The sequence below is a fragment of the Procambarus clarkii genome, chromosome 32 (genome assembly GCF_040958095.1).
Source record: "Procambarus clarkii isolate CNS0578487 chromosome 32, FALCON_Pclarkii_2.0, whole genome shotgun sequence".
In the NCBI taxonomy this organism is placed as follows: domain Eukaryota; kingdom Metazoa; phylum Arthropoda; class Malacostraca; order Decapoda; family Cambaridae; genus Procambarus; species Procambarus clarkii.
In genome coordinates this window covers 36,863,793-36,882,889 of record NC_091181.1, presented here as the reverse complement: position 1 = coordinate 36,882,889, position 19,097 = coordinate 36,863,793, and the positions used below count along the sequence as shown (strand labels likewise).

The following is a 19,097-nucleotide window of genomic DNA, read 5'->3' as shown; positions in this document are numbered from 1 at the left end:
GCGTAGTGGAATTTTGAATTTTGAAACCTGACTAACCCAGCTCAACCCAACCTAACGTAACCCAAATCAAACCAATCTAATCCAACCGAGCTCAATGCAGCCTAACCTTAATAACATAATCTAATACAGCCTGGCACAACAATACACCCGGTTTTAAAACAGAAAATTTGTTTAGCCTGTAACGTACGATTATGTTACGCTGTTGAGTAGATTAGTTAGACAGTGTTTAGTGAGTTTTCATATTTATTTAGTAGTCCTGGATACAGCAGTGTCGTAGACGTTGAGACGGGGCTTGGAGCAGAGCAGAGAGCTGAGTGAGACCGGAGTCGCGGAGCTCTATGTGGGAGAGCGTGGCGGCTCGATTGGAGAATCTTGAGTGTCTGAACTCATGGGGATCGAGCGAGAGCATTGTAGCTGGATGCGGTCATAGTCTGCTGTCTGCTCTGTGTCGAAGCTTGTAGCATCTTGGGGTCGATTAAGACTGTACACGCCGAGTGCTACATTCTTGAGGTTGAAGAGGTGAGGTAAATTCAAAGTGTCTGTACTGGAGTTATCTGAATCACTGTGGAAATTGGTGGAAATTGGTTCGCTCTTCGATTGATTGATTGATGAAGATTAAGCCACCCAAAAGGTGGCACGGGCATGAATAGCCCGTAAGTGGTGGCCCTTTTGAGCCGTTACCAGTATCAAGAGCTGATACTGGAGATCTGTGGTGGTGCGACTGCACCCTGCGTGACGGGAGATGTCTCCCGTGTCTCTTCTCATATCGTTTGCTTATATATGGTGACTACATGCAGTACCTCAGCTCTCTCCAACAGGATGAAAAGAGTATTACCTGTAATTGGGGAAAGAATTATAGCTTCTGTAATTAGTGCTAATTAGTTATGCCATTAAGATAATGAGAGACTGGAGCGAGTATAATGTTTACTCGCTACACTTATATTCGGTGACTACACCTCAGCCTCCTCCAACCAGGATGGAAAGAATGTTACCTGTGAATAGGGATAGGATGTTGACCAGACCACACACTAGAAGGTGAAGGGACGACGGTCTCGTCAACATACTTCAGCCACGTTATTGTGACTCTTCGCCTGCACAGGGATAGGATTATAGCTTGTGTAGTTAGGTTCGAATCCTCATCACGGCCATTGTGGATTTGTTCATGTTTTTATGAGTTTTTATGAAACGTTTTTAATAAACGATTTATGAGTTATTCACTAGTGTTAAATATGAAAACAAAAGAGTGAAATTAAGTGCCAGGACAGTCTCACCTCGCCTCAACTGAAGACAGCTGAACAAATCCACAAGGGCTGTGACGAGGATTCGAACCTGCGTCCAGGAGCATCCCAGATACTGCCTTAATCGACTGAGCTACGACAGGGTTAAAAAAGAGTTGAAACCGAAGTTTTACTGAACTTACTGGATCCCGTAGCCTCTCCGAGGCACAAACCAGGATTTTACACAACTCCCCCCTGCACCCGAGCTATGTCAATAGGCCGTTCTCCCTCTTCGCCCTTACACGTGTAATGATGTAAGGGCGAAAAGGGAGAACGGCCTATTAACATAGCTCGGGTGCAGGGGGGAGTTGTGTAAAATCCTGGTATGTGCCTCGGAGAGGCTACGGGATCCAATAAGTTCAGTAGAACTTCGGTTTCAACTCTTTTTAACCCTGTTGTAGCTCAGTCGATTAAGGCAGTGTCTAGGATGCTCCCGGACGGAGGTTCGAAGTCTCGTCACGGCCCTTGTGGATTTGTTCATTTGATGCATCACGTTAGTGTGATCCCTGTGTGTGATGAGGACAGCTGCTTTGCCCTCCCTTGGGGACAAAGCCATAACAACGTGTTATTGTTGTGTTATTGTGTTATACTTTACGGTGTCTCTTTTCTTGCCAGATTTTTCTTCACCTTTGTCTTCTTGTTCACTTTTCTATTTTCTAATTTACATTACTTATACCCCCTTTTTTTACTATTAATACCCATTTTTCCTATTCTTAATTTTTCTTCATTTACTTCTAATCTTTTCTTTACTGCACCTATTCTCTTTTTCCTCTTTATTTTTACTTTTTGTATCCTTATCTTATTCTTACATTTCATCTTATTCTTCCCTACTGGTCCTCCCCGGGCCCTTGGACCAGTACCTACAGTGAAGACACATTGACACGTCTGAGGTCAAGTACGATAAGAAAGTCAAATAAAAACTTCCGAGTATTATTAATTACGCCCATGGAAAAGCTGTATGAATTTATATATGGAAACCATATACAGAAAATATTTCACCAGAATGTGAGGACGGAAGCCACACTCACATATTGGGGTCCCTGGTATTTATACGACACAAATCATGGTCAAAATAAAGGGGAAGAATAACTACCATTAACAGTCACTTGTTACTCTCGGTAAGTACTCCACTTGACCATTTACTTGAAGTCCAATAACAGTGTTCCATTAGCATTACACGCTCTAACGTTAACATTCCTTAGCGCTCCACTAGCACGCTTCTGGTGTTCCTGTAGCCCGCTTACGGTGCTCCACTAGCATGCTCCAGTGACATCATCAAACGCTTCGTTCTTCAATTGTTCTACCAACGTGTTCTAGCACGTTGGCAGAACATGCTACAACCAGGATACGGTTCTCACTTAACATGACGTCTCACAGTCGACCGACTTAATATTGCTCGAGCTCCTTCTTCAACCCGTCCTCGACTCAAATCCATTACTTCCAGCGGTCGACCCCACAAACGCATTCATAATTTTTTACATACTATTCATTCAAAACGGGAATTTTCTCAAATATAAATGGATAGTTTAATATATTAGCATATTGTTTTTATATAGGCATAGGTTAGGTTAGGTGTTTAGGTTCTGTTGGCGATTATTTGTATTTGTAGTTCGTGTGTAAAGAGTTCTTCATTCATAAACAGGGGGTTTGGCGGGTGCATGGAATCACTTTTGGATCTTTGTTTGTTGGACGGGCTGCCTTCCTTCCCGTGCTGCCCTTCACCGGTTCCTCGCGTCGACTCTCGTCCTTGCTGAACAACAGACTACAGTGACCAAAATATTATCAATAAGAGGGGTACAACTTACCCAACTTGGTACACGAAACCTAGATGGCGCTGCAACGGGATTAATCCTGAACCTTAGATGGCGCTGCGGTTCGTCACAATGTATCACTACTAGTGTACCAATTCTGCTACACCACCACTAACTGGTGTACCGCTACTACTTCTGTACCACTACTCCTATTGTACCACCACTACCACTTTACCACAACTACCTTACTACTACTACCACTGTACTACTACTAGTTCCACCAATATGAATGTACCACTATGTCCAAGTACTAGAACTGGCAAAGTGAGTCAGTGCCATGTGCCACTAAGAATGTACCATAGTTATGAATGCACCACTAAGAATGTACCACAGTTATGACTGTACCAATGCTACAAGTGTACCAATGTTATTGAAGTATCACTGCTCCTGCTACTTAAATAATATTTGCATTACCATCACATTCACTACTTTTTTTTACTATATTTAGTGAAGGAAATGATGCAAAACTTTAGGAATATTGTATGTATATATATATTTATATATTCATTTACATTTATGTATCTATATACCTTTCATACAAATAATACAATGATAGCAACGGATTGAAAAGGCATCCTCCTGAATTATTAATAATAACAATAATCACACAAATAATTATTATTACACTTCATATATGGAATAATTATGAAGTGCAGGAAGAAACCTGTGCCTTGGTATACAGAGAAGTAACAAAGAAATAGCCCTCTTTTGTGACCTGTTTGTGAGTCTTGGGACGAAGGGGGTGATTTGACTTCGTTTCACACGTTTGTTGAGCAACGTAGTTAAAGGGAATCTCGTTATGTGGTGTTAAGAGACCCAGCGGACACAATATACAAGAGTAACGTCAAATCAACGTTGGTTAAATGTTGCAGACGTTGATGACAATGATTCAATTTCGGACCAACGTCACTCTTGGGTATTGTGACCCCAAGTACTGGGTTGTTTGGGAGTCATTACGTGTATCAACATGAGGCATTTAATTAAGTTATTCTATAGACATCAATTATTGCAATCAGACAATTATGGACGTTTTATACTAATAATACTTTTCAAGTCTTCCTGCACAGTGTCACTATAGCATTTTACAATTTTCTTCAATTACCTCCTATAGTAATGTTTCTGACAGTTCATGTACTTGCATCTCTGAAAGACTAAGACAACTGACTGACTAGAAGACTGACAGAAATGACTGGAGGAGTGAATTTGACTCGGAGAAATTATATTTATTCTGATATGTAGTATTTCCGTTAGATATTTCTTGTGGGTAAGTGAGCGATGGATTTTGTGTTCTGTTATTCAACTATCTGACTTATGACTGCTCTTTATATATATATATATATATATATATATATATATATATATATATATATATATATATATATATATATATATATATATATATATATATATATATATAAACTCGAGGGAGAAAATGTGAAGCATGCATGATCTCCATGTTTAAATACTTTATATCTGTGAAGATAGGTGAAGACAATGAAGAAAACCTTTAACAACCTATTTTAACATAATTCTAACATAACAGAATTTTTTAGCATAATTATAACCTTGATATGTTATATTTTGAACAATAACAAGGCTGAAAGAATCCTGTCTTCTCACCAAACTTCGTCCCCTAAGAAACACAGCCAAAAACTCCTTAAGGACTTGACAGAAAATTTGTGAATACTGTATAGTCAATCCTCATAGACACATTTTTGTTATATTCTCAAACAACATACGTTGCCTTGATTTGTTTACAAACAACAACAATAATAAAAATATGACGAACATGTTTACAAAATAATATATACAATACTTTGGCATAAAATTGTTGGTGCTAGTGTGTTGCATAGTGTATGACGCCCCAACGTGTGTTTAAACACCTGTACAACACCTCACTAGTTTTATTTTACATTTTCACCCCATACATTATAGGCTTTGATTTTAAATCACTCGACATTATATCTTCAGCTTTCCATTGATCAGCTAGAAAGTTAATTAGTTAAATTTATATATAATACCCGATATGAGTTCATTTTTAGCTGCACATCGATTTATTTTTTGTAATAAGCATGAGATTGATATCTAGTTTTATATTGCATAAAATACAATATATCAGAATTCATTCAAAATGGGTACATTTTCCAGAGTTCAGTAAAGTCAATTTCTCTTGCTGTACTATTATTTTTGTTCAAGGAAGGGTAATCAGTGGTGAGATATTTGAACGCTGTAGCATGATGACAGAAGCATTAATGACAGGAGCTCTCAGAATACTGTGATGTAATAAGTGCTATCCAAATACTAGTTTACAGTAAGCTCTGAGCTGTTAATGTGACAGCATCTCCACATATCAGTTGCTCGCTTGACCACATAGTCTTCCAGTGCCCTGCCAAACCGCTTTAGAAGCTTGCAAATGATCAAACCCACACGATGCTCCATCAGCCGAGACACATCTAGCAACATTTGTGCCAGCAACACAGACCATCAATTGCAGACACTGGGGCTTGCATGGAATTAACTAAAACTTCTCTCCCTCTCTTCACTGTAGCGTGAACGATGCATGCTTCGTAATATTTGGTTGTGCACTTAGTTGTACAGTGATATTTACAGTGTGAGGAAGTCTATGTTGGCTTTCACACACTGTCCAGTGAGATGGTCGACCGCCGACGCCTTGACTTCCGTGTCGCCAAATTTCATGTTGACTGTTATCTCCCGCCGGGCAGCACCTCCGCCCTGGGCCTCCTGGCGGTGGTGGTGGCTGCGGGAGGAGGTCAGGTCGAGGTGCAGGGTGCCCACACGCTCGACGCCATCCTCAGTGACGAACTGCAAGAGGGAAGGGAGGGAACTGTTGAGGTGGTCGTCACTACACATTAGATTAGAGAGCTTTATTCGTAACAACTTAAGAGACATTGCTACACTAGTATGAGTTGTTTAAGCAGTTTCACTTAAAAGATTAAGGTATATCAAGCCAGATTTAAATTATTTTAATCCACCCTTTGTTATATTGACCACTAAACATTACCATTTCTATTATTTCAGGTAAGGGGGATATTACACAAATAAAAATGTAATCTATATATACAGTACAGTGACGTTAGAACACAGCATTTTTAATCTGAGTGAAGTGAGAAGCTCAACTTCATTTATAGGTTATATTTTAGATATAAAAGCAATTACCTTTTTCGATTTAAACTTATCCCCATGTATAATTTCATTCTCCTTCCCATTCTAAATCAACAACAAATGTGGAAAAAATTACCTACAGGATGAGAATTAGTAAAATAGATTTGCCAGAACTGATCGAGTTACAGCCAGATCAGAGCCATCTTGGCTTTATTGTTCTTGTGGTGCAGTTCAATAAATTTGTATTTACTTTATCAGAGGTCAGACACACATAATGATATTATTAAAACACAATCAGTATAGGCCTTAAGCTTGCCAGGGAGAGTAAAGTGGCAGCAACTGAAAGGAAAAGGTAAATATACACAGAAAGACAAGCAAATATATCTCACCAAGACTTGCCTCCGGTGTCAGTACGAGGCGGGCACCACACTCGCTCACCTTAGCATCGTGTCTGTGTGTGGCGTACAGGTGCAGGATGACTGTAGACTGCGCGGGCGTGGCGGGTGTGTAGGAGCGCACCACCACGTCTCCCACAGCCACACTCTCGTCCACCACCACGAAGCGATCGAGCACATCAGCGCACCACTCGGCGCCAGCGGCCACCACCCGCTTCTCCGGTGGGTGTAGCCCCCGCTGGTAACGGTTCAGCACACCCACGCCGTAGGTAAGGCGGGACCGACGCACAGTAACCACGCCGGGGTCCAGGCCGAACTGCACGGCGCCTCGCAGGATTGCCAGACCCATGCCCTGGACACCATACAGAGAAATCCAATGCATTGTGTAAATATGATATATCTATGGATTATGAGGCTATGCAAATTAACAAAATAAAACTCATAAATATTAGACCATACAGAACTACTGGCAAAAATATTCTAGGCTCAGGAAACGAGAATAGAGAGCTCGGGTGAATGAGGAGTGTAGTCACATAAGCCTGACTGGTCAACTACACACCTGCGGGATAATAACGTTAACTCTGTGGCCGAAGGTGTCCCGGATGTGCTTCTGCAGGAGCTCCGACTCAGCGAAGCCCCCTACCAGGAACATGTACTGCAGGGGACCCACCTCCGGCGCTGACAACACACACTCTATCGCCTAGAAAAAAGAAAGGTTATAGGAGCTGGGAAATATAACGTTTTGGGTGCATGTAGTTCTCTGGTAACATGATATACTATTTTTATAATACCTCTTAATCCACTTTTTTATTCTTTGTAATGTTAGAGAAAATCAACACGACAAATTGCCTCCCTGCTTCCCTCTTGGGAATGGATACAGTTTAGTTTAGTTCATTTATTATGCACCCCATACCTATCCTAATGGGTTCAGGGACTGAACCTCACAATTCATTTAGCTAAGCAAGTTGCAATCTTGTTGAGCTAGTTACAAAATTGAATGCAATTAGCTGTTTCCTTTATCTTTCTTGCATGAGGTTGTGTTCTGTATTATTAGTCTGACCACATTTGTCTATTTAGGATCCCTAGCAGTGTCATATAGTCCTTTAGTTGCCGTATACAGTCGTAGAACAAACTATAGGGATTTTGTTTCACATACAGTATTCCTATGGACAATACTCGCTCTCTACCTCCCCTCCACCGTCCTCCATGTATCCCCTGCCGTCCTTCATGTATCCCCACACCGTCCTCCATGTATCACCCCCCCCCCACTGTCCTCCATGTATCCCCACACTGACAGTCTCTCACCTGAGTGATGCTGGAGAGTGTTGGCAGGAAGAGCTGCCTCATGGTCTCCTGCTCCACCCTCAACATGCCCTGGGCTGACCACCTCACTCCCAAATGTTGCTGCTTCTTGATCGCCCATTCCACCTGCCACACAGTGTAACAATGTGACTGTCGACTCAAAACAATTACTACTAATGCTACTTTCAAAATATATAACTATAAATAGTGATATGTATAATAAGCTTCTTATTTAAATATCACTAACTTTTACTAACTTGCACTAACTCTTGCAAGACCCTATTTTGTTGTAACATGGGTTCTTGACAGACAGGTATGTTAAAGTCTGTATTGATAACTTTTAGCAAATTACATGAATGAGACTAAATTTACAAATTACAATGCAGTTCCTACAATATAATTAATTATATATATATATGTGGTCACAGCAATATGCAACACTGTCAAAAGTTGTCTGCAATATTTGCAAGCAATTCAATTTCATGGTGGCCCAGTTAGGAGAAATTGTTTATGTCTGTGCAAGTTAAGCAATTAGCACAATTTTACGGTAGGTCAATAAAGTGGCCTTAGTGAAATGACTAACTTTACTCATCATGTTTAGACAGCCTGTTAATGGTGCCTATAACATGATTAATTGGTCAATGGTCACGTAATGACCATCACGTGAGAATGGAAACAAAGCCCGGTTATAGGCTCTTTCTAAAGGAAATTCATTTACATATTTACATACAGCTTTCTTGTATCCCGACGGACCCTTTTTCTAATGCTTTAAATTCATATTTTTAGAAGCTTCTGATTCCCATAATTTATACAGCAGATTCTAAAATTGTAAGTTGATACTGTAAATTATCACTAACAAATTTATAACTTTAAATAAATAATTGCATAAATGTACAATCATATGTGACTAAAGAATTATGTTATTGTGTCTCCAATCCGAACCCTGACATATATTTTTATTATACAACTGTAGGCCTATAACCTATATAGAATAGGGTAGCAGCACATTGCTGTGTATACCTAAGCTTGTTAATAAAAAAAACGTATCAAGCAAGTCACAACTGTATTGTTAATTTCAAAATTAAAGTACCTATTAGATTTAAAACATAAATCAAAATAACATTACACTATTAAAGCATATATATAACAACACTGCACTAGCAAAAAAGCTATCAATTCATATACTGTACATTAAAATATTTTCTGAAAACTTACGTCTTTGCCTTTGAATTTGCGGAATAGATCTATGAAAGAAAATGGCAGGGCGATATTTAAGGGGTTACTCCTGTAAGGTGACGCGTTTCTCTTGCGGGACTCAAAGGCAATCATAAGGTCGACATAAGCTGCTGGTCGCTGCTGTCGAAATGTTGCAAGGAAATCTGTGCCGAAAATTTTCTCCAAAAAATTCTCGAACTCCGCATCCACACCTGCACCATTAATAATAATAATAATAAAAATAATAAAAATAATAATAATAATAATAATAATAATAATAATAATAATAATAATAATAATGTAATAATTTCAGTTATGGTAATATCTTATCACAGGCAAAATGACTCGATATAAAAGGCTTACACTTATGTTACTATGTAGTTTATGTACAAAATTTAAATACACCAAGTCTTTCCCACTCAGCTTTATCAAGGTCTGAGTATATCTTATGAACGGGACTTACATCTTAGTTAAGATGCAAGTCCTGTTCATATTCTACGCTCAGGTCTTGTATAAACACTCAGGAGAGTGCGAAAGACTTTTAATGTATTTAAATTCTTTATATATACTACATAGCAACATAACTGAAGTTTTTTTTATCAATATCAATAATACTAATAACAATAATAAAGAAGTTTATTACAATTCTTTGCTTAACACAAATGTTTGATTAAAAGTAAAGATCCAATATATGTGTAAGTGCATTATTAAACCGATTTTTTCGGGTGAACCTACATGCTTTATCAAGGTGTTGTATAAACAGTGTATTGAACAAGGATTCGATTGATTGATTGGTGAAAATTAAGCCACCCAAGAGTAGGCACTGGCATGAATAGCTCATAAAGCATCCATCACTAGACGACTAAGGCACAGCTGGAAACATCCCGTGCGAAGGTTCGAACCCTCATTACGGCCCTTGTGGATTTGTTCACGTTGTTGTGGTCATGCTCCCCAGGGACTTGTGGTGTTGAGAGTGAGGACAATTTTTTCCCCGGTTCGCTGCCCACAGTTCCCACAAAGCAGGACAATTGAGCGATCATATGAAACAGCGGCGAGTCACGACTCGACGCTTTTTCGAGCGTTTCGAGCTCGCTGACTCGAGCGAGTGACCACTCGCTCCCCCTCGGTGAGTCCCTTGGGGAGCGTCGTGACCACAACCGCGTCTATAGTGATGGACGCCGTGTGAGGCGTTCTCCCACACATATAAACACCAGCACTTGGAATCCTTGTTATTGTTCTTCTTCTTGATGATTGGTGCAGGATGTATGAAGGGTTTATCCTCACGATGACTGCGAATCCTTGTTCAATACACTGTTTACAACACCTTGATAAAGGCTGTAGATTCACCCGAACATTCGATTTAATAATACACTTCTACATGTATTGGATCTTTTCTCCACCTTAATAATAATAATAATAATAATAATAATAATAATAATAAAATAATAATTATAATAATAATAATAAAAATAAAAATTATAATAAAATGTATAGGTCTAGCATGCAAACTTAATAGTAAACTAAATAGTTAAGTGAGGTAGCCTGATAAATCACATCGAAATAATCGACGGCCACAACGACAAAACTCATTAGACACAGCTGAAGTACTACATAATAAACAGCTCATCCCCCTATCAAGAGCAATCATGCACTCGGATACACTTTACCATCAACGAAACCCCTGACACCATTAACTACCAACTCACGCCATACCTACATTCGTAATCACGACGAGCAAGATAAAAACAAAAACAAAAACACATATGATAATTACAGTTACTTATACAAAACGTCCACTACGGGCTCACCATAGCCCGTGCTACTTGGAACTTGTTCCGAGTAGCTGAATCTATAACAACACAACAGCCACCTCCAGGCCGTCAAGACATACGAACACCGGGTGAGGATATAATCATCGCTTACCGATGGAGCCGTGAGGTCCTCCTGTGGCCTTGTGCAGCTCCTTGAGGTGTCCGGTGGTCCGGTCCGTCATCTGGTGGACAGTGATGTCGACGGTGCCGCCGCCACAGTCGACCACTGCGTACACCGTGTCTGCGAGAGGAGGGGGTCAACCTGGTCTTACTGAGTGTCACACTATACCTCTCGTGTGGGCGTCCATAACCCCCCTATTGTGTGGGCGTCCGCACCACCGCATTGTCTAAGTGTCTTCACCCCCCCTCCCCACCCTTTGTGTGGGAGAGTTTCTCTACTAATTGTACTATTTTTATTAGATTTATAATTAAATATAATTTAATTGTATTAAATTATATACGCCTGTCCTATTTATCTTTATACCTATTATATGTTTTGTCCTTTTGACAGCGAAACTTGTACAAATTCCAGCTTGACGACAACTGACATGCTGCAAGAGATCCATATTACCCTCACCAATGTACAACTTGTAACCTTTATATATATATAAAAGCAAAACATAAAAAAGGAGGGGGGGGGGGGTAGGACAACAGAACATGGGAACTGCATTAGAAGGGACCTAAAAATCCCCTCTATTACAGTGTGTGTTTTTGTCCTACAAGACTATGGGTCTCCTTCCACCCAAGTTGGTACCCCCGAGATTATATTATATATATATATATATATATATATATATATATATATATATATATATATATATATTAATAACTGTATATTAATGTATATGTATGATATCTTCTACTACTGTATATCTATCTACATAAAGCAATAGTATTGCAACAGATACTAAGAAACTTTTGGCTAACACAACATACATAATAAATAAGGTGGGTAATAAAAAATACATTACCAAAACCCAACCACAACAGTTAAAGCAGGTTATACTACCGTGCAAGGTATCATGCTACAAGTATTTAAACCTCAAGAAAAGTTTCTTGTAACAAAACAGCATCTACATCAAACGTGGAAGCCTACCGGAAAAAAAATAATCTACGATAAACACACACATTAAAACACCCTGGAAACGTTACATGTATTAAGAAAGGTGATGGCAAGCAAAGTCGAGGCTTTGGTGGATATATATATGGTTATATAGTGAGGGTTGGGGAGGACCAGGCCCCCCCCCCTTTGCAGGGGGGGGGCAGTGGCCCCCCTTTGCAGGGGGGGGGGGGGGCAGTGGCCCCCCTTTGCAGGGGGGGGGCAGTGGCCCCCCTTTGCTACGGGTATTTGTGCAAATTGGAAGAATAACGGTGGATATTAGTGAGGTGTTTTTCTTCTAGCATTGCCGGTGCTACAGTGATCCGTTAACCAAGACACTACCCCACTTGCTGGTCACGGCCCACATCCACCCCGACCAGTAACACTATAAGCGAAATATGAAAAGGTATAGCCATTAATGTTTAGTTATATTCTGCCAAGGTTAGCCTCTCTACCACAGGCAGGCACTACACCTCCACCAGATGAGTGAGTGAGTGAGTGAGTGAGTGAGTGAGTGAGTGAGTGAGTGAGTGAGTGAGTGAGTGATCAGTACCTTCCCTCAGCCAGTCAGCGACGGTTTCCACACTCCGGAACGGCAGGGAGATGAGCTCCTCTGTAAGACAACTTCAGGGTCAGACTTACAAACATAGCAACAATTATTTGTACATCAATACAGGTGCAAGTACAGGTGTGTGCACAAACATAAGTACAGGTATGGGTAAGGATTTACGGATATAGATACAAGTGTGAATACGAGTACAGGTGTTGAAACGGACATAGTTACAAGAACAGGTGTTGATTCCCGTATATGTAAGGTACATCTAGTTACATATACTATAAGGTAAGGTAATTATCAGGAGAACCCACTAAGCCAGGACGACCATATAGGGTGTGGAAGGAATTCCAGGTTCGATTCCTGAGCAAAACGGAAACGTTTTGGAACATTTTCTTACACCTCATGCCTCTGCTCACCTAGCAGTAAATATGTACCTGGCAACAACTGATGTAGTTTGTACCCTGGGTAAGGTCAGTAGTTGGCACCGCGGGAATTCCATGCCTAAGAGGCTGCCTGTCTCCGGCAAGGAAAAGCCCAACCACTTGGGCTGGACGGTAGATCGACCATATCGCTTCATGCAGATCGACGTTCAATCCCCGACCGTCCAAGTGGTTGGGTATCGTTCCTTTCCCCCATCACATCCTAAGTCCTTATCCTGATCCCTTCCAAGTGTTATGTAGTCGTAATGGCTTGGTACTTTCTCCTTATTAGTTCCCTTCCCCCTTCAGGTAAGGGAAACCCAATTGGAATATTTGCGCACTAAACACGATATGAAATTAGCGAGGAACTTAAAGTAAATTAACCACAGCTGAACAGACATTGATCACAGTGTTAAGTTAACGTCCTTCACTGAGACTGCAACAAGAACACATACTACCTACACAGGTCATACACACTTGGAAAGGACTAGACAACAGCTTCTTCTCCCACCTCCCAAACACACACACACACACACACACTTACCTTTAACCTGTGCAGGCGATGAGTCACAGTAACGTGGCTGAAGTATGTTGACCAGACCATGCACTAGAAGGTGAAGGGACGACGACGTTTCGGTCCGTCCTGGACCATTCGACTTAAGATCGACTTGAGAATGGTCCAGGACGGACTGAAGCGTCGTCGTCCCTTCACCTTCTAGTGTGTGGTCTGGTCAACTACCTTTAACCTGTTTGATACCTACCACTTTGTGGCAAAAGGCATGTAATCTTTGTGATCATGGAGATGAACGTACCTCTGTCTAGCTCAGGTATGGCAGGTGTGGGTGTGGAGTCAGAGGCGCAGAGGGAGTCCCTATTGATGGAGTTTCTGGCAGTACGAGTCTCTGGGGGCCGCTCAGGCAGCAGTTGGTGACGACGAAGACGGCGGCAGTAGATGGCAGCGGCTTCGGGCTCCAGCGCTATCAGGAGCTGCTCCGGCCGGCTGGCGGAGCCCATACCAGCCTGGAGGATGGCCAAGCGTGGATTAGAAAATGTCAGAAAAGTGAATATTGGGGAGACTCTATAAGGTACAAGCTCTCAAGAACCCGGGAATACAGAGAGTGAGGCTCTTGATTGAATATAATACAGTATCTCCAGGTCCATATACATATGAGGCTATGAGGAAGACCTGGTAGGCGGCGGTCCTCATGAACTGCTTGGCAGGGTGGCTCCAGATGGCGGGCACAGTGATGACCCAGCGGACGTCCTCCTCTAGCACCGCCACGCCCGCCTGATCCGTCAGCTCGCGCAGGGCGTGGTCCCTGAAGTACCTGAGGGCGTGGCTGAAGATCTGTAGCGCCTCCACCTTCTTGCCGTTGGCGGCCTCCAGTAGGGTGTCGCGGCTCAGACTCTGCCGAGATGGGGTAGTGAGGGGCTGGGAGCGGGAAGGATCCTCAACTAGATCCTTACTATGCTAACAAGATGGACAGGTCGTCAAGAACCAGCACAACTACCTAACAACGGGGCCCCAAATCGGTTTGAGTCGCAGAAAGCACACGAAGGATGTACAGGAGAGCAACCTTGAGCATACCTGACTCCACCAGGTAATGCTCCACCACTCCACCAGGTAATGACTCCACCACCCCCAGACTCGGGGGACACTAAAAGCTCCGAAATCAAGATAACCTCAAGATAACCACCAGGTAACCACAGCCTTCCACCGGACCTCCATCTCCACAGGAAGTCCCACGCTCGCTCAGTTTCACGGGTATTGCGCAGTTGCTTGACCGGGAGGCCAAGCCGGACGCCAGCGAGACGAGGAGTGACTACGCACTCTGGAGTATAGTGACCAGGTGTGGTGACCATGTGTGGTAACCAGGTGTAGGGACCAGGTGTGGTGACCAGGTGTAGTGACCAGGTGGCAAATCTTGTGGGATAGTTGAGGTGAGGACTCAGGGAGAGGGAGAGTAGCGAGGGTAAACAGCAACTCAACAACACAGCCTGTGCTTGACAGTACAGTGTTCCCCACTTCAAACCCACAGTAAATAGCTACTTTCTTCCTCACTACTCTCATACTAGATCAAACGCTGTTAGCTCTTGGACCCGGTCTTTTTAACCAATCTATTTTTCCTCTAGTATGTCTACTACATATATTTCTCTCTCTAACACACTCACACACATTCCCGGGAAGCAGCTGTCTAACAACAAGGTACCTATTTACTGCTAGGTGAACAGGGGCACCAGAGTGAAAGAAACTCTTCCCATTTGTTTCTGCCTCTACCGAGGATCGAACCCGGGCCTTTAGGACTACGACCCCAGAGCGTTGTCCACTCAGCAGCGAGGTGTGTGTTAACATACACGTGTAGTATCACCATGGATATTTTCAACAGTATTAGGTCATCAGGACGCCAGAATAGTAATGATATATAACCTTCACCAGCACCCGGACCTCCTTCCTCTCCACCACCACGCCACTTATACCCTCCACCCTCGTCACAACCCCCACCACCACACCCACTGCCACACCTACACCCCCCACCACCACACCCACTGCCACCCCTACACCCCTCCCCCCCACCACCACCACACCAACACCCACCACCGCTATATTTATTTATTTATTTAGCTGTATGCCGACCTAATACTGAAGTCATGGTCATATTCGACTCCGAACGACGAACATCAGATTCATTTATTTATTTATTTTGTATTTATTTATATACATGAAGGTACATTGGGTTGTGTTGTGGCTACGCCACTGAGTCAGGCTCGTGCTCCAGTCACAGTTAATCAAAATCACAGTAGCGTATCAATATCAATAATAATCTTGGTATCATAAAGTAAAACAACTATGTGTAAAATGGGAACACCAGTTTACTCTGGGGTAGGAACACAATATAATATATCCAAGAATTAATTGAGACATTACACAATTATAATTAAAAATATGGCTGATGACCACTGACACAATGTACCAAGGGGAAAATGGCTTAACACTTAATCACATGTATACCAACCACAAAGCAACACTCAGACTCCAGAACAAATCACAATCTACTTAACTCAAGAGTCACTTCCAGCCACTCGAGCCCCCCCCCCCTTCTCCCTGCACCTGACTCACGCTGCCCCCTACCCTCATCACCTCACACGTCAGCGTGACTCAAGACTCACAACAAGACTGATAAAACATCTTACCAGCCACACTTCCACACTGAGACAAGTACCTAGCCTAACATGCCATTATACCTCCTGTCTACAATATAAATAATGATCTGTGGGGAATAACATTGCTGTACTTTTGAAGTTAAATGGCAGATAGTGTACCCCTTACTTTTCCACCTCCCCTTCCCTACAATTCTCACCCTCCATCTACTCTCTCTCTTACTCCACCTACCTTCATGCTAAACTCATCTACCCATAATTCCTCATTGTACTTATGGTCTACTTACCTTATCTACCAAGGCACTCGTCCCTCACCCTGTGTAACAAGGCACCTTTGCCTCACCTGGTCATCGTGCAGGACCATCTTGAACTTGTCGAAGTAGAGCCACCGCTTGGCATCTCTGGGGTCCAGGTCGTGGTAGGTGTCCCTGGCGGTGAAGCCCAAGGAGTGGAAGGCGCCCTCTGGAGTCAGCAAGACGATAGTTGGGGTCTTCTGGTTCTGTACCCCGGGGTCGCCGCCTGCGGAGCAAACACACGGACTTGTAGAGGAAGCCTCCAGTGAGGAAGAGAGAGATATGGGAAGGGAAAGATGAGAGAGAGAGAAAAAAAAATGGGGGAGACTACCCTAGTCTAACCAGAGGACCTACGAACAGAAAACGGGACAGAGAGACTTGGCGGGCTTGCGGGCCGCAACGCTCTGTATACAGAAGACGCTCTATTAAACATTAAATAAAGGTCATTATAACCACCTGGAGAGAAACAACAGACAGCAGTTAGCATGTAAACAAAGCGATCATTCAGCACACAAGCCGACAAAGGAGTGGAGACGTGCGCAAGGTAATTATATGAGGCGGGATGCTTTCAACAACCACTTCCCATCAACTATTTGAAGGATGTAATCAGTTCTTGGATTGGAAATGGTGGTTGTCGAGTTGTGGTTGGTAGTGGCGGTGGTTGTAGCACTTGCACTGATGGTGGAGGTGGTGATGGCAGTGTTGGCGTCATTAGACTCGTGGTGGTGGTGGTGGAGGTGGTGATGGCAGTGTTGGCGTCATTAGACTCGTGGTGGTGGTGGTGGTAGTAATAGTGGTAGTGGCGGTACTAGTGGTGGTGGAGACAATGTTGGATGTAGTGGTGGTGACAATAATGGTTCTGTCAGTGGTGGTGGTTGGTGTAGTAGTGACTGTGGTGGTGTTGATAGCAGTGGTGGTTGAGGTAGAGGCAATAGTGGTGGTGAGGATTGTAGCAGTAATAGTGGTAAGGGACTGTTTGTAGCAGTATCGGTGGAAGTGGTTGTAGTCGAGGGAGGTGGGTTGTGATAACATAAGTGGTGGTTTTTACCAACAGCAGTGGTGGCAGTAACAACCCATAGTGAATGGGTAAACCCCAAACAGTCCAGGTGAATGGAATGTTTATTACCACGGAAGTGTGGATGGCAATTTATACCCATAGTGGTGGTTGTGGTAGTGCTACAGTCTGTTGTTGCTCCCGTTACCAGGAGCTCCTGTTTCTGTGCTCTCGTAGGCATTGTTTGCATCGCTAACAGACCTAACACCCACTCCACAATGTTCTTCTGTTAGCTTCCGTCACCGCACTTGGCGGCCTGTCTGTGCCACTGCTTGCTTATAAAACACTGCTTGTTTATACCAAGTTTTATACCAAATATACTTGTTTTTTGAATCATTTCCTACGTGCACCATACTGCTTGCATAGTTCCTAACTCCTGGGTGTCTGAGTAGTATGCCCCAGGGCCGCAGACGCCTGTTGATACACAGGCGTCTGTATCAACCCACCCTCAACACACTGATAAACAGCAATAGATGTAATCCCGCCTCCATATACGGTATTTGATTCGTAGATGACACCTGACCCGAGTCCCGGCTTGCAGTCCTTGGCGGTGCTGGAATGTGTGAACTCCCACTGGTGTTATAAGTGGTTGTCCTCGAAATCATAATTCTGTTTACTAAGCTTCTGTCGTGAATGACTCTTGGATCACACAGGGTATGTGGTGGGATAGGGCATGGCTGGCAGGGGGGCGAGGGGTTTCAGGGCAGATGTTAGGCTGTAAGCCAGTTGGGGGATCCAGAAAGGAACTAACGGGTACTGTGGGTGTTCGTGGTTCGTTCTGTAATAGTGCGCCCACTCATGGGAACACAATACAACTTTGTATCTCTTCTGGAACACACAACCACCTCTGTATTTCGCCTGACACAACTTCTTAAATAAGCGTCTGTGGCAATTTGAAAGAGTGTGTCAGACAGAAGAAAAAAGGTTAAAAAAAAAAATAGGGGTTTTGCGGAAGCGCAAATCAACACCACCACTGTCACTACTACACCAACCGCATTTACCCATAAACAAAAGCAGAAAGATTTTCCGCTCCAGTGATAGGCTGCACCAGGACGGTGTACAAGATGATATTATTTACTGGGTCGACCTTCGCCTCGAATTGAGCTTAGGAACAGCGATTATAACAGGACGAACAACAGGTTTTTGTGCGTCATTCAACTGCTGTCACCGTTAGGACTCCCCCCCCCCTCCTGGTATATATTCACTTATCGAAAACAAAAAAATTGAAAGCCCGTTTTCGACGTACTCTCTCTCTCTCTCGTGTCTAAAACACAATATATCTAAATAACAAACCCAAATAAAACACTGCCGGCAACACTCACGCCGTCCGGTCTCACCTGGGATAATTAAGCAGCCCAGCCCACACCTGAGGAGGTCCGGGTCACCAGGGGTACATTTTGACCTTATTCATGTGATTCAATGGCCCGCGCGTGTCCCAAATGGGAATTTCACTCCTATGAGCAAAGTCCTCCAATCATGGTCCGCTCTCCTTCGCTTAGTTTTTTTTTTTTTTTTGTGAGGAGGAGGATGTGGTCTATTGAATGAGCTGCTGTACTGAGCTTTGATGCTGAGGATTTGGTGTC

The 19,097-nt window shown here is 42.9% G+C and overlaps 1 protein-coding gene across 3 annotated transcripts in view; it reads right to left on the bottom strand.

Moving 5' to 3' along the window:
• Positions 1-3,564: 3,564 nt before the first annotated feature.
• The window catches only part of LOC123759435 (apomucin), an 82,438-nt gene continuing 66,905 nt past the window's right edge, over positions 3,565-19,097 (bottom strand). For 2 of the 3 annotated variants that reach the window (XM_069335238.1, XM_045744508.2), the window contains 10 exons: positions 16,511-16,686; positions 14,195-14,416; positions 13,821-14,028; positions 12,587-12,646; positions 11,047-11,175; positions 9,124-9,335; positions 7,912-8,034; positions 7,166-7,306; positions 6,650-6,958; positions 3,565-5,911 (listed from right to left, as the gene is read on the bottom strand). In XM_069335238.1, coding sequence (XP_069191339.1) covers positions 5,693-5,911; positions 6,650-6,958; positions 7,166-7,306; positions 7,912-8,034; positions 9,124-9,335; positions 11,047-11,175; positions 12,587-12,646; positions 13,821-14,028; positions 14,195-14,416; positions 16,511-16,686 — 1,799 coding nt within the window. In that variant the 3' untranslated portion in view covers positions 3,565-5,692. The remainder of the gene's footprint in view (positions 5,912-6,649; positions 6,959-7,165; positions 7,307-7,911; positions 8,035-9,123; positions 9,336-11,046; positions 11,176-12,586; positions 12,647-13,820; positions 14,029-14,194; positions 14,417-16,510; positions 16,687-19,097) is intronic. The other variant, XM_069335239.1, reaches the window with a different exon arrangement.